The 18,339-nt window shown below is 42.6% G+C and overlaps 1 protein-coding gene across 4 annotated transcripts in view; it reads right to left on the bottom strand.

Annotated features, from left to right (window-relative positions):
* ARHGAP44 (Rho GTPase activating protein 44) overlaps positions 1-18,339 on the bottom strand; it is a 175,414-nt gene that overhangs the window by 16,755 nt on the left and 140,320 nt on the right. For all 4 annotated transcript variants that reach the window (XM_039847386.1, XM_039847384.1, XM_039847385.1 and 1 more), the window contains 6 exons: positions 18,019-18,130; positions 17,497-17,578; positions 13,354-13,434; positions 10,507-10,620; positions 9,729-9,820; positions 7,970-8,150 (listed from right to left, as the gene is read on the bottom strand). In XM_039847386.1, coding sequence (XP_039703320.1) covers positions 7,970-8,150; positions 9,729-9,820; positions 10,507-10,620; positions 13,354-13,434; positions 17,497-17,578; positions 18,019-18,130 — 662 coding nt within the window. The remainder of the gene's footprint in view (positions 1-7,969; positions 8,151-9,728; positions 9,821-10,506; positions 10,621-13,353; positions 13,435-17,496; positions 17,579-18,018; positions 18,131-18,339) is intronic.

Genomic DNA, 18,339 nt, shown 5'->3' with positions numbered 1-18,339 from the left:
ATCAACGAATCAGTGCTAAGATATAGTTAGCATGCCCCTGGGACATAACCTGGGAAAGGAAGCCAAGTGATCATGCAATGGGCGTGGTGGTGTGAGAAATGGGAAGCACAGGCGCACCTATGAGTGGTCTGTCTAGCTATGCAAATGGTATTTTGGGGGGTTGACCGGTTGGAGATGTAATCATATGACATCTTGATGGAGGGAAGATAAAGGCCTGGTAGCTAGATTGTGTGCAGCTGAAGAGGCAGCACCATGACGGGTGACTCCACTCTGTCCTGCTCATCTCGATTCTTCTAGGGAGCAGCACAGCCCTGTGGGCAAGAGCATGGACTTTGGAAGGAGGGATCTGGGGTCTGAATTCCAGATTTTTTCATTATTAACTGTGTGATATGGATGAATTACTTAACATCTAGTATCCTCTGATTACCCTCTGTAAGATGAAAGTAATGTCATCCCCCTCTCTTTCAGGGTTGTTGTAAAGAACAAATAGAACAGTGTGCACACATTTCTTGGCATTTACTAAGAAATCAATAAATGGTAGCCTTGACTATGACGATGCTCTGTCCTTATAGGTGCCAAGTATATATGATTTTCTAAAATCCCCATAGATAAAGAAATAAAGAGAGTAAACCCAAGTCTAAAACAGGCTAACCAAAGGGGGAAAGAAGGATATTGTATCTCATTGAATCAGGCACAGTATGTCATGAAGATATTGAGAAGACCCCATCTGGGTCATGTCGCCTGGGTTTATAGTGTCTGTCATCAGACTTCTCCCCTAAGTAAAGGGAACAAAAGAAAGAAGGATAGAGGTAAGTAAGAATCTTCTTTCACTAGGCTCCTTAGTCTTCCAGGAATCTGAGTTAGATGGGCCCTGTGGGCTTCAGAGGATGGAGTCTGAAAGATTGGATGATTCTAGGCTTAAGGAACAGAAAATGAGGATGGGGATCCTCCCAAAGCCCCTAAGTCTTACTGCCCCGCCCAGGTCATTAAGGCAAGAAAGAAAGAAAGCATAAGATGGGTCATCTTAGCTGGAAAGTTCTTTGGGAAATGAACTGTGATAGGGTGCCAGAGACTCAGCCAGAAATGTCCATACCCTTCCCACCTACAGAAGGTTGCCCATGCACAGGGAGCCTCCTACAACTTTCCACTGTCCTTGGCAAGTCCATTTTGGCTTTAGTATATTTTCTGCTTGCAGAATTAGCACAATTGCTCATAGGAAGGTGAAGACAGATAAACACATTCAAGGTGCTTTTAGCGAGATGTCAAAGAAAGGGGTTGGCTAGGGGGCCTCATGAGTGGAGAAGTGCACCCAGGCATGCTGCTATCTTAAAAACATGATGTCATTCAAAAATCTAGTGTGTATACAGAAAACAGCTAACATTTAACATGTACCGGGCATTGTTTTAAATACTTTGTAAGTAAAATTTTATTTAATGCTCAAAACAACTTTAAGGTTCTTGCTATTGCTTCACAATTTTGCATATAAAGAAACAAGGCATTAAGGGCTTAATAACTTCCCAAGGTCACGTGGCCAGAATTTGAACTCAGAGAAAGCCTGATCCAAAGTTCATACTCTGCATGTCCACAGGGCTATTTCGTATAGGGTTATTCTCATACATGGTGGGTAGGGAAAGGGAATAGAGGTTAGACCTATAAATGTCTCCTGATGTAGGAAATGAAGTGGTATTCTTATTTTAAAGTCTGTAATCAGGTAGGCCACACAGGAAAAGCCTAAGATCTAGAACCTTAAAAATTGAAACAAAGGCCTGCCCCAGAAAAAAATAAAAAGTTGAAAATCTCAAAGTCGAAAGATCCAGCTCCAAGAAGAATTAGGTGTCTACAGAAAGAATACATTTATCATTGAGCAGAATTATGCCATGAACCATTCTAGGTAATAAGTTATCAAAAGTTTGCTTTTTTCCCTCTGTAAGACGGACATCTGCCATACTGTTTTTGAATCCTGGTAAGGAACAATCGTAGCCAGAGGTGTCAGTCAATATATGGCTTTGATGCATTCAAGTCTACAGAGATCTAGAAAGTTTTGATTTTTGTTCTAGATATCAGTTACATTTGGCAAAGGCCAGCCAGGAAAGAGGAGACAAGAAATGGGTCAGCCATCAGATGCAGACCCTGGTGAACTTGGGTAGCTCCCCAATATCCATTGAAGATATCGAAGTTCAGATAATGTTTAAGATGGACTTGGAGGTTGGTTAGCAATGGCAGGGGCCTGTAGAGTCACCACATGGTGCCAAGGGTAGCCAAGGTGAGTGAGAGGCAACCTAAAAATCCTAAGACTTAGCCTTGCCTGCACTCACCCAGGAAGCCAGAATCAGGTAATTTCTAGTTCCTATAGGGATAATTCCTCTCCTAAATACATAACAACAAAGTTTCTTAACCTCCTCAGTATAAATAAAGGCTGGAGTCCATCTGTCAACATTTCACAGGCCTGGACTCAGCATCCACAATGTATAATACCTGGAAATGTGGAAGCTGAGGTAGGGTCTGGGTCAAGAGTATACCTTTCAAAGGTCCATTTGACCAATCCAAACCAAAAATATGAGTCAATTTTTCCACTGGTATCTGGGATGACTTTTTAGGTAAGCTTCTTATTATATGTTCAGGTCCTACTGAAATGATTGTACCATCTATGCATGACGTAATCCCCTTGAGGGTGATGGTCTTTTGTGTGTTATCCATCCTCTCACTGTAAGACAGAGGACCTTAATATCTATAGTTAAAAAAACAAGTTTCTTGGCTCGCTAGCTCTGATAGTCTCATGACCACAAGATTTACGATCAATAATTTGGGGAAATGATGCATGCCACAGCCCACTTATGAAGATGTGGCATCTAAGAGACGGAACCTTTATAAACCCTGTAAGTCTTACTGCCCAGCCTAGGTCATAGGGCAAGATAAAAGGAAAGAAGTATCTTTGGGAAACCAACTGTGACAGTGTGTGGGAGACTCAGCCAGGAATGGCCACAACCTTTCCCATCTACGGGTCTTCCACGTCACGAGGAGCCTCCTGTAACCTTCTGCTATCCTTGGCCAGTCCATTTTGGCTTTAATGTATTATATGCCTGCAGAATTAGCCCAACTGCTCATGGCAAGGTAGAGACAGATAAAGACTCTGAGAAGTCATACACTAAAGAAACTGGTTTCAACACGTTGAATCATGTATTCTAAGAACTCGTTTGACTCCAGACTCCCATCCTCCCCGCAAATCCAATATAACCAACAATGGGATTTGTATTCCACAGAGCACCATTCAGATTACCCTTGAACCTTCTTAATTAAACATGCTTATTCCAAATTACTGGTCGTCAAGGTTAAGGTCTAGATTGGTGAGACAAGACCCATTACAGAGTAGCTCTCCAGCATAGGCTGAGGATGAGTCACACACCAAACTGAGCTCTAAGGGAGACTGCTAGCTCTGGTGTAAATATCCTCATAGAGTTGTTTTGGTTGCTGTCAACTGGCTCTGGTGGAGGAACTCTGAGGCTAGATCACTGTGGAGCAAGCAAAATGGCTGCAAGTATGCCAGGTTTCAATACTGGAAAGAGGAGCTGCATATGTGTCTTTTGATTACAAAGAGCCAAGGTCATTGGAATCTCTGTGGACAGAATGCCCTCTCATTGGGATCCAAGGGGCTTGAAGTAAACAGGGGCAGCTGGACAGATGTGTCAGCCAGCAGGGCAAGTGTAGAGAACATGGGCCAGAGCCAGGAGGTGGCAAACAGGCACCAAAGAAATGGGCACATGATATATAGGAAAAGGGATGGTGGGGTCTGTCTGAAATCTGAGGCTGGCGACAGGGAGTAGAGACAGAGAGGAGTAGAAGAGGGGAGGGTGACAGCCAACAGGAGGGTAGAGATGAGATACTAGTAAGGAGGCTTCATTGCTGAAGTCTTTCCTAGTCTGCCTCTGGGCTTCTCCACAGATCCCTCAACAATCCCCTTTGAGTCTGTTCTGACTGCCGTGGATGTGGCCAATGGATGCATCTGACAAATACTTAGGGCCCATGAGTCCTTCCTGACCAATGGGCAATAGTGTGTGGAAGTCTCTGCTAACTCTTTTAGAAGCAATAGGACTTGCATAAAAAAATATTTGATATGACTAGGGATAACATTTCCGCCAATGTCAGAAAAATAGAAGGGACTTGCAAGGTTACTTTCGTTTATTATTTGGGACAAATGATCCAAAAAAATCACTATTCTATAAACAAACCAAAAATATAATATAAACAAGACATTAAAAGTACATATCAACCTATACCCAAAAATTTCTAAGTGGGAGTTGAGAAAAGTACAGAGAGCACTAGTGTGACCTATTGATACTATGTTGCTAAGATTGTTGGCAGAGGTAGGATGGACTGTATGTCACACTGACATTTAATGCCTAAAGTAGAAAAATTTTGAAAATTAAAAAAAAATGGTATCATTTCAAAATTCCTTATTCAGAATGGCAAAATTTTTCTGTGATTCAGTGGTTCTCGATCCTAGACACACATTAGTATCATGTAGGACATTTTAAAAACCACCAATGCCTGAACCTTAGCCAAGGCCAATGATATCAGGTTGGAGGAACAGGGGTCTAGGGAAGCAGAGCATTGGTATTCTTTTTTTAAAGCTCATTCTGGCTATTTTTAGCTGCATAACAAACCACTCTCAAAACTTGGTAGCTTATTTATCTAGGTCACAACTCCACAGTTTTGGCAGAGTCAGACAGGGACAGCTTGTCTACCCTACACAGCACTAGCTGAAGTGGCTTGAGTTGGCCTAGAAGGCTCTAAGATGACTTGCAAACAAAGCTTGTAAGTTGGTGCTGCCTGTCAGCTCGGTGCTCGCTGCAGAATGAAGGCTGGGGGCTTTGGTTTCTCTCCAAGGGGCTGTTTGACTTTCACACAGCAGGGTAGCTGGGTTCCAAGAGCAAGTATTCTAAGAGACCCAGACATAATCTAAAAGGCTTCTTCTGATCTGGCTTCAGAAGGCCCAGAACATCACTTCTGCTACACTGTATTAATAAGTAAGTCACTGAGTCCAGCTCAGATTCAAAGGGAGTGCAATTAGATTTCAACTCTCAGCAGAAGTAGAATCAAAACATCCACTGTCATCTTTCGTATGAAGATTAAGAGGAAGGATGTATTAGTTTCCTGTGGCTACTGTCACAAGTCCCCAAAGTTATTAACAACAGAAATTGATTCTCTTACAGTTATGGAAGCCAGAAGTCTAACTAAAATCAAGGTGTCAGCAGGCTGTGCTCTCCCCAGAGGATCTAGGGAAGAATCCTTTCCTTTTGGTGGCTGTCAGCATTCCTTGGCTTGTGGCCCCAAATTCAAATCCCTCTCTGCTTCATCATCATATCTCCCTCTGTGTGTGCATGTGTGTGTGTGTGTGTGTGTGAGATCTCATAAGCCACCCTCTTATGATATATGTGACTGCATCCAGTGCCTACTCTGACAATCCAGAGTAATCTCCTTATTTCAAGATCCATATTTTAATTACATCTGCAAGGACCCTGTCCCAAATAAGGAAAATAAAAAATATTTACAGGTTCCAGGGCTTAAGACCTGATATTATGGGGGTAGGGGGGAGAAGAGCATTATTTCGCCTACCACAATCATGAAAAATGTATATGTGAACTTCTAACTCTGACCCTAGGACTTGCTAATGAAATAGTTTCCTGTGTCATTATGAATCAGAAAGGCATCAGGACCAAAGCCAGGAGCTGGGATTGGGACTAAACTATCTTGTATGAAGTCTCGGACATAGCAACCATCAGCTAAGGAAAATGTTATTCATTTTTTCTTCCCCAAATTTCCTTTTTTAAAAAGTAAAAGCTTTATTGACATATAATTGAATATATTCTTCTTTAACCTCACCAAAAAACCTCAATAAAGCGAGCTTTAATTTGTCAGTGTTTCAAGGGGTAAAGGTAGTCTGAAAACTTTCAAATGCATCTCGAGTAAGTTCTTGACCAAGAGAACTTTCTCAGTGATGAGGCATCTGCCTAACATATCATCATTTGAGCTTCTACATCTGCCTGCATGCTATGGAGGCCAGTGGACTTTGAATGCCCTGAAATTCCAGAGTGATAACTATCTCAGCAGTCATCTGGATTACTCTTGGAGGGTACTAGAGATCAGATGAAGTCTGGCAGGGAGGACACAGGACCACATCTCTGATGCAGAAACACTTGGGTACCAGGGGAGTTCTCTAAAACAGGGGTCCCCAATCCCAGGGCCATGGACTGGTATCAGTCTGTGGCCTGTTAGGAACTGGGCTACACAGCAGGAGGTGAGCAGTGAGCCAGTGAGCGAAGCCTCATCTGTATTTACAGTTGCTCCCCAGCACTAGCATTACCGCCTCAGCTCCACCTCAGATCATCAGGCATTAGATTCTCATAGGAGCACCGGTCCAAAAGGTTGGGAACTGCTGCTCTATGACCCTGCCACTACCAGAACCGAACCCCTCAGGGTATCCCTCAGCTAGAGGTACTTTACAAAGGAATCAAGTGAAACTGAGTTTTAAAAACAAATTCCAATACATTTGCTTGCATGCTTTCTCTGTCTCCATCTCTGTCTGACTTGCTCTCATAATACAAAAATCAGGTTTCTAAGTATGCTCTTTTTCATAGATTTAAGAAATTCCCTCTACTCCTTTCAACTTCTAAGAATTTCCAGTTTTTCTTTCCCCAGTAGACATGAAAACAACAAACAACCCCCATCAGTTCACAGATAAAGTGTCTGGTGGGTCAGGTAACAAGCAGGGACACTGGCCTTTCTGAACACTCCTCCAAAATCACAAGACGTAGTATAGGTCCCCAAAGCCAGCTCCCACTCAGAAAAGGAAAGGGGCAGAAAGTAAGACTCATATACCTCTAGAGTCTTGGGTATTCAACCTTTCCTCTGAAGCCCTGTAGGCTTTATGCCTTTCAAACGATGTGAGCTTTCTAGTCACCTAGTGGTCTGACTGGGAAGCAGAAGATTGTACCTGCTATACTTGCGGTTGTCTGAATTTCTGATATTCCGCTTTGGTGCTTTATGATCCCATTTGTTTTAAAGCAGCAGTGGCTAAATTTTATTTTATAGTAGTGCTTTTTAATTCCCAACCAAAGTTTACTCGGCTGACTTGCTTGACCAAGCAATGCACCCATTCCTCTGGAAGACACACTGGCTGACACCTTTAGTTTCCTGAGCACTCAGAAATCTACATATTTTGCTTGCCACAGCTGGGCTGATGCTTACTATGAATCAGTTGTGCTTGTTATGAAAACTGTCTTTGCCAATTTTACTTATTATGGGAATATTGTGCAATTATATACTATGTAAGCTGATTTAATATGTGTGAGAGGGTCATTCCTATGCAAATTCAGTTGAATACTTTTAGCAGTCTTGTCATAACTGCATCAAAGTAGGTATAGGTGTTAATCATAAAAGACGGGAAAAATCTTAAAAATTTATCAGGATATTGTACTCAGAGTGCTTTAAGCTTTAGGTTTTCTGTTTGAAACTAAAACTGGACATGCTAAACTATGCATTAAAGATGCTGTTTAATGTTGCTTAAGAAGGCAAATGAGCAGGCCTATCATCAAAGTGAAATCATTAGAGATTTGAAAATTGGCATACACTTACAAATTTTGAGTCAAAAAAAATTGTTTATGTATTTTTTTTTCACTCCCCTTGTGGACCACCTTTTCTTTCTTTTCATGAGAAGTAATCAATACTGACCACAACTGTCAGCTCAAAAGGCCGCATTTGCCTCTGGCCCAGAGTGAGGGAAGTGAGCCAAGCAACTCACCCCAAACTGCACAGATGGAAGCATCGAGACTGAGGTAACAGTTTAATTGCTACAAGTCACCTAAACAGCTGCTCATTACGTGCAGCCTTTCTGTCAATCTGGTTTTTATGTTACATCTCAACCCCTCCCTTCTCCAATCCCCAATGCTGAGAAAGGGACACCAGCTCATACCCATCCTTTTTGTAAAATTCCAGCATCATATTATCTGTGGCAACGCTGAGGGGCCTGCGGGCCTGCTCAGGCTGGCGCCGGTCAGCAGGGTCCATGTCTGGGGAGGGCATTGAGCTGTAGTTGGCATTGTGGTTCACATGTACCGGACTCCCGTAATTCCCTGTGATGTTGAACTCTATCTCTGTGGGGAAGAAAAAATGGGTGTACATGATCCATTGGTCTGTCACACCCTTCCTGGGCAGGAGAGAGATGAGCAGAGATGGTTTCCCTTTACACTTCACTCCTAGAGAATCTGATCCCATGATTCAATGTTAGGTCATCTACTGATTTTAACTCATCTTAATATCATTCATCATATTAATAGGTGAACACATGTGCTTATCTACATAAAAATATGATGGGCATTTAATAAAGCAATTTCCATTTGTGATTAAAAACAAACTTAGTTAAACAGGTACAGATGGGTACTTCCTGAAAAATACAAAATCATCTCTCTCAAACCTCATGGTCAAGAGGGAAACACCAGGACAATCTTAATCAGATCAGGAAAAAGGGCAATGCCCACTCTACCACTGTTATTTAATGCTACTGAAGAAGGGCTGGCCAATGGAATTAGCCAAGAAAATAAAGAGGCAATACGACTATTTGTAGATGATGATATATTTCTAGAAAACCAAAGAGAAAAAAATAAAAAGGATTAAAACTAGAAATTTCAATAGGGTTACTAAGGGTGTTTGTTGGCTATCTAACGGACACATGGAAGTGCTCATCTTACCCTTTTGTAGTCAGAGCCTGTTTATCTGCAATGGTAATGCATTAGCTCATCTACAGAACTTACAGAATCATGCTTTCAACTTCTATCTCCTTTTTTTGTTTATCCTGATTTCTTACCTTCACCCAACTTTATGTCATCAACAGAACTCTTATAAGATTAGCAGTTAAGAGCTTTCACAGTCAAAACACATGAAACAAAATATAGATAATCAAACTCTTTGATGTTGTTAGGTCAGTACTAATTGATTACCTTTAATAGACAGAGTGAAGAATTATTAACATTATACCCTTAATGTTACTAAACATAAGGTATGGTGCCCTCCCCATCCCATCCCCCACCTTTTTAAAGGAACACAGAATTCAGCATAATAACTGCTGCCTCTTCAAAGTCTTCACCACTGGGAGTCATACTTATGCAATGGTGTTTTCATGGCTAAGAACATTTATGAAAATCCCTCTTAGGTAGCTGCCTTTAGAGTCTAATTTTGAACCAGTTACAAAAAAGAATCTCATTGTGTTTGAGCCCCACCTTTACATGCCAAGGGAAGCTCAAAGGATGCAGCTTAGAATAACAAAAGGATGGCACACAGATGATCCATAAGCTCTGAATAAAAGTCCCCTTCATCTCAGGTCTCCGCCTCCCTCTGCAACTATAAAACAGAGACTCTGTCTTTCCTTTCTGTACCATCATTTCATGATTTATAGATTAAAGAAATCAGGTGTGGATGTCAGACCAGAAAAATTCATGGACATGGTTGGTACAGGCAGTGGACACTCTCAAAATAGAGAGTAGGAAACTACCACGACTCTATCCCCATACCTGAGTGTGTGTGTGTACGTATGTGTGTAGAGGATTATAAAACAAAACAAAACAAAACAAATACCTTTGGGCAGTGGTACTTGATTTCAAAGGTTCAAAACTCATAGTGACACTTCTGCTCTCCCCCAGTCACCCCCGCTCCCACACCTGGATGCCACCACATACCCCCAGGAAAGAACCAGTCTGCATGCTGGATGATGGGTTCGATGATCCCAACAATCTGCAGTGAAACTGTGGTCATCATCTCCGTGATGTTCCTGCAAGCATAGAGCACAGGAGGGCAGGGCAGGGTTACCAGCCAAGGCAGAGTAAGAGGCACACCTGGCCCCACAACCGGAGAAGGGGCCCTAGACTGGAAGCCTGCAGACCTAGGTCTGAAAACAGGATTTCTCTTGGGAAGAAGAGGTTCACTTTTCCGAACCTCTCCTCATCTATAGGACGGTGATAACTATAGAAGTCCTCCTTATATGAAACATGTAAGGATACGAATAAGCAAATGAATAGGATGCACACATCATCAAGTATGAGGCACCTTTCAACATGAGGTATGATCCTCATAGCTGCCAGACTCATCCTCTTTCCAACTGTTCTCTCTTTTGAGATGGCCCTCTGTCCCTCTGGATAGATCCTGATGCTGGGATATGTATTGGGGAGGCTTGAGAGTCTGCCTTGCCCGGTCTGCCATATCCCTTTTTCTTTCATCCCGATACTGACTTAGATTAGCTTAGAGAATACCCTCCTGGCAGATCTGTAGCTCTGAGACTATCAATGGAAAGACCTGCAGAATTTTGTGTCTCCTCCTGAGCTTAAAAAAGGTACAGGCCAAGGCAGAACTGTGACTTGACAAATAAATGAAACTGGTGATTACCTGGGCCCTAGCCATCCCATCCCTGCCCTTGTAGCACCAAACATCACCCTTATGCCCCTTCCTCCCCGTACTCACCCTTCTGCTTGCGGCCACAGGAGGTTGGGTCCTAACACGATTGCCATGTTACTGGGAGTCATTTTGTTTACATCTTGATATTCTGACAGCTTGGATAAAAATTTGATCAAATATCTAGAAGGAAGTTATAAGGACCAGGTTTAACTAAAGGCTCAAAACTAGCCTCGTTTCCCCAGGACTGGGTAGAAACTTCTCTCATGTAGCATATCTTACTGACAAAAGAGTCATACATCCTATAATATGATGAAGACGTGTCATGTTTCAGGACACGTGAGACTCTGATCTCACTCCACTATATGTCAACAACTGGCCAGAGAAATTCTCCATCTTTGCTTTGGACTCAGTAAATAATAACCTAAAGTTCCTCCTTCTTTTCAAACCTGTCACTGGCCATCCTCCCTGTGTGCAGAGGCGAGAAGCAAATTGTCTAGGTGCCACTGCCAGGGACATCTACATGCTAGGGGTGGTATCCCCTGGTCCCTCTGGAGCTCCGCTCAGTGGGGCTTTCTGGAGAGAGACAATGAAGAAAAAGTTAAAGACTTAGCATATGACCCAGCAATTCTACCCCTAGGGATATTCCCAAGAAAAATAGATCCACACAAATATTCATGGCAGCATTATTCATTACAACCAAAAATGCGACCACCTAGATATCCATCAACAGATGAGCAGATAAATAAAATGTGGTCTATCTGTACAATGGAAGATTATTCAGCCACAAAAAGCAAGGAAGCTCCGATACATGCTATCACGTGGATGAACTTTGAAAACATTATGCTAAGTGAGAGAAGCAAGACGCAAAACACCACATATTGTATGATTCCATTAACATGAACTATCCAGCATAGGCAAATCTACAGAGATAGAGACAGAAAGTAGCTTAGCGGCTGCCAGGGGCTGGGTTGGGGGGAATGAGCAGTGACTGCTAATGGGAATAGTGTTTCGTCTTAGGGTGATGAAAATGTCCTAAAATTAGGTAGTGGTGACAGTTGTACAACTCTACAATTATACAAAAAAAAAAAAAAAAATCCCACAAAATTACACACTTTAAAGGGGTACGATGTGCTTTATATCTCAATAAAGCTATCATTAAAAAAATAGAAAAAAGAACCAGTGAGGAAGCTATGAACGAATGAAGCACACTAAACAGCTCTGGCGAACCATACCAAAAATCTGCCAAAATGAGACGAGGTCTCAGCACCCAAGGGTCCGTGTATTTTCAGTTACAAAAGGCTGTTTCTGACCCCATTCTGCTTGGATCACAGTGAAGTAGCTCCCTCGGAAATTGTTTACTCACTTTCTGCCGGCCTAGAAGAAAGATCACCATACCCAGGGTCTGATAACATAGTCTCTAAGCTGCTGCTGTGCCGAATCCACCCACAGCCTCTCCTGACCACGTCTCCAAGAGGCCACATACACCTGGACCAGGACGTGGGAACTCAGCTGACTGCAATCAGTCCATAGCTGGCTGGTGTCCTAAACTGCAGTTAGTAACATTCAATGTGTTATACTGATGTGACTCTCATTCTTTGTTTTTTTTTAATTGTGGCAAAATATATATAAAAGTTATCATTTTAACCATTTTTAAATATATAGTTCACTAGTATTGACTACTTCCACATCGTTATGCAACCATCACCACGATCCATTTCTAGAACTTTTTCTTCATCCCAAACTAAAACTATACCCATTAAATGATACCCCCTACAGTCTTCCCTTCCCCACAGCTGCTGGCCATCACCATTTTAGTTTCTGTCTCTATGAAGGTTGACTATTCCAGGTGTCTTATATGAGTGGAATCATACAGTATTTGTCCTTTTGTGTTTGGCTTTTTTTCACTTAGCATAATGTCCTCAAAGTTCATCCACATTGTAGCATGTGTCATAATTTCCTTCTCTTTTAAGGCTGAATAATGCACTGTTTGTGTATTTTGTTTATTTGCTTAGAGACTATGTTATCAGACCCTGGGTATGGTGATCTTTCATCAATGGGACATGTGAGCTGTTTCCACCTCTTGGCTATTGTGAATAATGCTGCTATGAATATGGGTGTATAAATATCAAGTCTTTGCTTTCAAATCTTTTGGCTACATACCCAGAAGTGGAATTATTGGATCAAATGGTAATTCTATGTTTGATTTTTTGAGGATCCTCCTTACCGGCACTCAGGATTTTTTACAGGAAAACAGAAATAATCAGGCAGATGGTAGCAGGAGCTGAAAATCTGTATCTCAAGAAAATACCAGGAGAGGTGGCAGGGCCAGGAGCAGTGCTGGCAAGACAAAGTGATGAGGAAGCAGAAAGTGTGAAGAAGCAGAAGCTGGGGTAGAGAAAAGATCTGCAGAGCAGCAGGAAGTAAAATCTCTGGTGGTCGCAAGAAAAGTGAGAGATGATATGTGGAAAAATAGCTGGTGAATGGTGGAGCACTAGAGAATATTCTCCTGGCCTCTTCCAGTGGACTAGCTCAAGGGCACACCAGCTAAGTCCAGCTCCAGGTTTGGTTAGCTTCTCCAAGGTGCCCATGAACACCTCTCTTTACAATAAATTCCCAATATCTTCAAATAGCTTGCATTAATCTTTGCTTCTTGCAAATCAAAGAACTTAAATGATTTAGCCAATAGCTAGTTAGGCAGCCTCCAAAGTCAGGTAGCTCCTTTCAGTCTGTTTTCTCTGCAAAACGGTAATTAACCTCACAGGGTTGTTTGAGGTTGAAAAGAGACCAAGCATGCTAACAACACTTTGAACACCATGAAATGCTGTGTATGCTAGTCACCATGATCTTTAGCCAGGAAACTGTGTGTCTGGGGCTTAAATAACCCTGACTCAAGTGTCTCCAGAGTTAACTTACCGGATGTTGTTGTGATTGGCCTTGGGCAATTTTTCACAAGCATTCCACAGAGCCTGAAGCCTCTTGTCTTGTTCCTGGATGCTGGAAAATTAATAGGAAAAGCCACTGATTGAGCACAAATCAATGAAGTCTCACTGGCAATCATATTAACCAGTCATTGTGATATCTGAGAATAAAGAGCTAACCATTATGAATGATCATATCAGCAAGCTCTATTATTTAAATGTTTGGTTACCATTTCCCCCCTCCATGTTCTCTTTCTGTTTGGTCCTGTACTATTTTAACGAAACTTCCCCTGCACATACCATATGTCCCAGGTGAATGTGTGCCAGAGTAGTAGGTAGGGGCAGGAGGGCAGAGGCCAGAAACTTGCTCTAGAGTAAGCAGGGCCATGGTGCTGTCAAGAGGACAATTCTGGCATGGACACCAGGATACATGGCACCAGTCAGGGAGTTCAATTGCTTTCACACCATAGTGCAGCATATTGTCCAGTTCAATGGATATTATTTAATGACACTCAGTAAATCCCTTTTGAATAAGTAAATTCTACGACCTCACTATGGACATAAGGAAATCTGACCTTTCAAGACATAACTGAGAGATGGATAATGCCCATGAACCAAAGAAAGGTTTGCTCAAAGAAAGAGTTTCTTTCTTTATATGCCTTCAGAAGATTAAAAGAAATTACTAATAGGACTATGTTTTCTATATGCTTTTCATGAAAATCTACATCAAGGCCTACATGGTTAGAAAAGCCTTCTGCCCAAATACCCTTTTCTCCAGAAAAACTGAAAGTAAAACACCAGCTGGGTGATGCTGCAGCTCTGACCCCTTGACCTAGGGCCCAAGGCAAGGTGGCAGCCATCACCCACACATCAGGCACCCAGAGGTCCTCCCACGGAACCTGACCACAGTTCAGCCTTGAGGAAAAGGTAAACATTTTCCAGATTAAACTTTTGCTAGGAAACTGAAGGGACAACTAAATGTCCCATTTAGAAATGGAAAGGTAACAGCTCATATTTGTCAAGTAGTCATAATTCGACCAAAAGCTAGCTAAGAGGGTTTTTTGGAAGGGAGGCCACGAAGACCCATCTCCATCCTAACTGTAATCTTGTGCCAATCATATAATCTCTGTGAACCTCACTTTCCTCATCTGTAAGTGATATTAGTAAGAGAACTTCCCCCACAGCATCAGTGTGAGAGATGTGAAAGAGAATCTGCACGAAGGGCTCAGCCCTTGATCAATGTCAGCCTTTGCAGCCGCCACTGCCACTGCCTCCGCTCTCACCTCCACCAGCTGCTGATGTGTCTGTCACTTGCAGCGCCAGGCCCTGTTTCCTGTCCTGTTCCTTGATCCTTTCTAAGCTGACAAGGAAGATGCTGCTAAGACCTTGCATTCAGTAAAAATCAGCAAACATGTACTGCGTGCCTCCTGTGTGTCAGGCACTGTCCTGAAGGCTAGGAAGCAGTGAGCAATCGAGACATTGCCACTCTCAAAGCTCACCATCTCATCAGCTACACAAACAGAGCCATGAGCCAGGCCATCGGTTTTAAGCAGAGAATGAACACAGAGATGGGACAGGTCATGAAACGGGAAGGTCTCTCTGAGGTTATATTTAAGGTGCAGCCCAAATAATCAGAAGGAGCCTGGGGCAGAAGTTTTGGGGACAGTCACATCAGAGGGCATGGCCCTTGCAAAGGTGAGGGTACTTCTGTCCTGAGGAAGGTATCCTAGCATTGACTGGAGCTTCAGTCCTTCTTGCATCCTTCTTCAGGCATCTCTTGGCCTCTGGGCTATTTTGCACCTCTATTCTGAATGACTCCAGAACGGAAGCATTTATGTGGCTTGCAAAGACATGTCCTTTGAGTTTCAGACCATCTTGCACTGTCCTGGGGATCCCTAACTTCTGTTCTTGCTGCTTCCCTGGCTCCAGCTCTGACTCCTGGATGTCCCATCCTGTGACAGAGCTGGCTGTGTCCTGTGGAGTTTGTCCCTGTTAGGGTCAGTGAGGTTCTTTGGTGAGATCCAGTCTCATCGAACATCAGTGGTATCAACCCCATAACCTGGGGAGCTTGGAGACAAGGTGCCCAGATCATTTAAATCAGAATCTCTGGAAAAAGGTTGAGGCATTGATATCTTAAAAGTCTCCCAGGAGGCTGATGCCACAGGGGGCTGTTCTAAGAAAAAATTAATTTCTTTAGAGATTGTGACTTTAATGGCAGCCACAGTCATTCCTGGAGTCAGGAATAGGCAGGACGTGCATACCCTCTAGGGGCAGGAATAAGGTTTTGGTTTTCCTTGGTTCCAAGACACTGAGCTCTGAGGCATCTGAATCGTTCCTATTTCCTATTTCCTCTTGGAGACCCACCTCTGTAAATGAGGAGTGTCTCTCAGATCCTGAAGCAGCAGGCTGTCCTCGGTTTCTTCGGTTTTATATCATCAAGATCACTTGGCCATTCAGTACCTAAAAGGGACTGTTTCCATCAAAGGGTACGTTCTCACTTATCTCCACTTCATCCCTAGAACCACGGTGCTGTTCTAGAGAGGCGTCAAGTGCCATGGCTAAGTGCATGGGTTCTGGAATCAGACTCCTTGGAATCAAATCCTCATTCTGCCATTTATTAGATGGCAAGTAACCTGCCATGACATACCTGCACTATGACTCAAATTCCTCATCTGTAAAATAGGGGAAACAGCACAACCCACTTTTCAGTGTTGCTGTGAAATTAGATGAATTAAAAAACATATAATGAGCTGAGAACAATGTTGAGTCTCTAACAAACACTCAACAAAAAGCATCATTTATGATTATTTATATCATCGTGGAACTCAACATGCACTCTCCACAATGAGATATAAAAACATATATTCAGCCACCCTTTAGGATGCATAATCTTTAGTCTATCATGGAACAAAATAGCGTTATGTAACTTGATTGGAACTATCTTTCTCTAACTCCACATGTACTAGCCTGGCTTTACTTACAGGTCAGCTGGGTTCTTTCTCAGCTCCCAGTTCTTACAGAAGCAGATACATATTCCAGTGTTCTTTCTGATAGGCTAAGCTTGCTGCTCTTTACAACTAAAGCTCATGACTAAAGAGCTCTAGAAATCATGTCCTTTCATGGGCACTTAGCTTAGTCCTGTTCTCATAAAATGTTCTTCCCCTCCTTTATCTCTTTTTTCTGGTTCATCTCTACTATCCACTCTCTGGTGCCAATTCTCTGATGTCTACTACTCAGTAAAAACCAATTCCTCCCAATAAGAGCATTTATTTAAACTAGCTTTTGCTTACAGCCAATCCTAATGCATGCATCAAGTGAGGAAAGAACTCAAGAAGCAAAAAGGAAAATTGTACTTCAGAGCCATAATATGTGGCATGGCTGTGGCTTTCCCGGCTCTGCATATTTTCCCTCTACCTGCTACATGTCTAGAGTCTTGAGCCTTGTTCCTGTCTCCTCCCCACTGAGGCCCTCTTTCACAGGCTCATCTTCAGGAGAGTAGAAAAGTATCCATTGCCCAGATGTTATGTTTTTATATTAGTTATTAATTAGTTGTTATTAAAATATTCACAACTATTATAGGTACAGATAAAGACCCCTGTGACCACTCCCGTGTCCTACTCTTCTCGAGAAGGAATCATTACAATCTGCCCACGAGCTTTTCGGAACCATCTTTTATGCATTGACACATATAGAGGGGCACTCCTAAAACTCTGTTGTTTTTAGTGTTTGTTTTAGTTTTTTTAACCAAACAACAGAATAGCATACGTGTCCTGGTTAACTTGCTTTATCTCACTCAACAATAAATCTTCATACATTTTCATGTTAGCATGAATGGTTCTACCTATTTTTTTAACTGCTGCAAAGTAGGTCACAGAGTAGATATACCATAGTTTATTCAGCCACTCCCCATGTCCCCCATTGACGAACATTTAGTAACTTTTAGGCTTTCATTATTCTAGATAATGCTGCATTTACATGCATCCTTGTATGTTTCTTTGGGTACATGTACACATACTTCTCCATGACTGATATCAAGAAATAGAGCGTCTAGCTCATAGGTTACATGCTTTCACAATTTCAATAAATACTTCCAAATGAACACTGACCCACAAGATGTTCCAAAATGTTGTATACTCACTTGGAAGCCTGAATCCACTCGTCATAGAGTTCAAAGGTCATAAGAGGTTCTGGCAACTCTCGGAGGTAAGATTTCAAAGCTCCTGGGCATGAATACATTATTTGCCATAAGCCACTTTGATAGAGCAGAGACAAATTCTACCAGCCAGCAATACCCGTGTGGGTTACATCTGGGGATGGGCTCCCTGACCCAGACAACAAGATCAAATGGTAGCTTCCCACATAAATGGATCCGAGGCTCTGGCATGGCAACTGGACTGGCGCTGACAATTGCACTGGCCTCCCCATCTCTTATTTCCCACCGTTACATCATTTTCTGTTGGTACACTGGGGAGACCTTCCTTCAAGAGGCCATAGCAACCAGGCCTAACACTGGGCCTTGAGTGAACACATCTGAAGCATATTAGGAAGCCACTGGCTCAAGTGCCCATGACATGTGGTCACACACGCTCCATGTTCATACCTTTCCCATAAGCCTCTACAGCACAAGCAAGCACCTTACTAAGGGGCTGTGGGTGCCCACCTGCAATTGCATGGGGGTCTGCTGAGTACTCTTGCACATCCACCACACAGCAGTCCAGGGCAGCTTTCAGCTTCTTCAGCTTGGAGGCAGACGGAGCTACTCGAAAGAGTCCCTACCAACAGGATGGAGGGTCAGTGGGCTGCACTCCTTTCCCCCAAATTCTCCTAGATGCATTTTTTCCCAGCACCATTTTCAATATTGTAGCAGTGTGTTTTCTAAATGTGTCCTCCTTTAGAGCAGGAACTGGGCCTTACCCATTGTTGTGTTCTCAGCGTGTAGTATAGGATGACTCATTATTCTATCTTAGTAGTCATTGAAAAA

This window comes from Pteropus medius, unplaced genomic scaffold, assembly GCF_902729225.1.
Source record: "Pteropus medius unplaced genomic scaffold, Ma_sr-lr_union100, whole genome shotgun sequence".
Classification (NCBI taxonomy): Eukaryota; Metazoa; Chordata; class Mammalia; order Chiroptera; family Pteropodidae; genus Pteropus; species Pteropus medius.
This window is presented reverse-complemented; position numbering and strand designations above follow the sequence as displayed.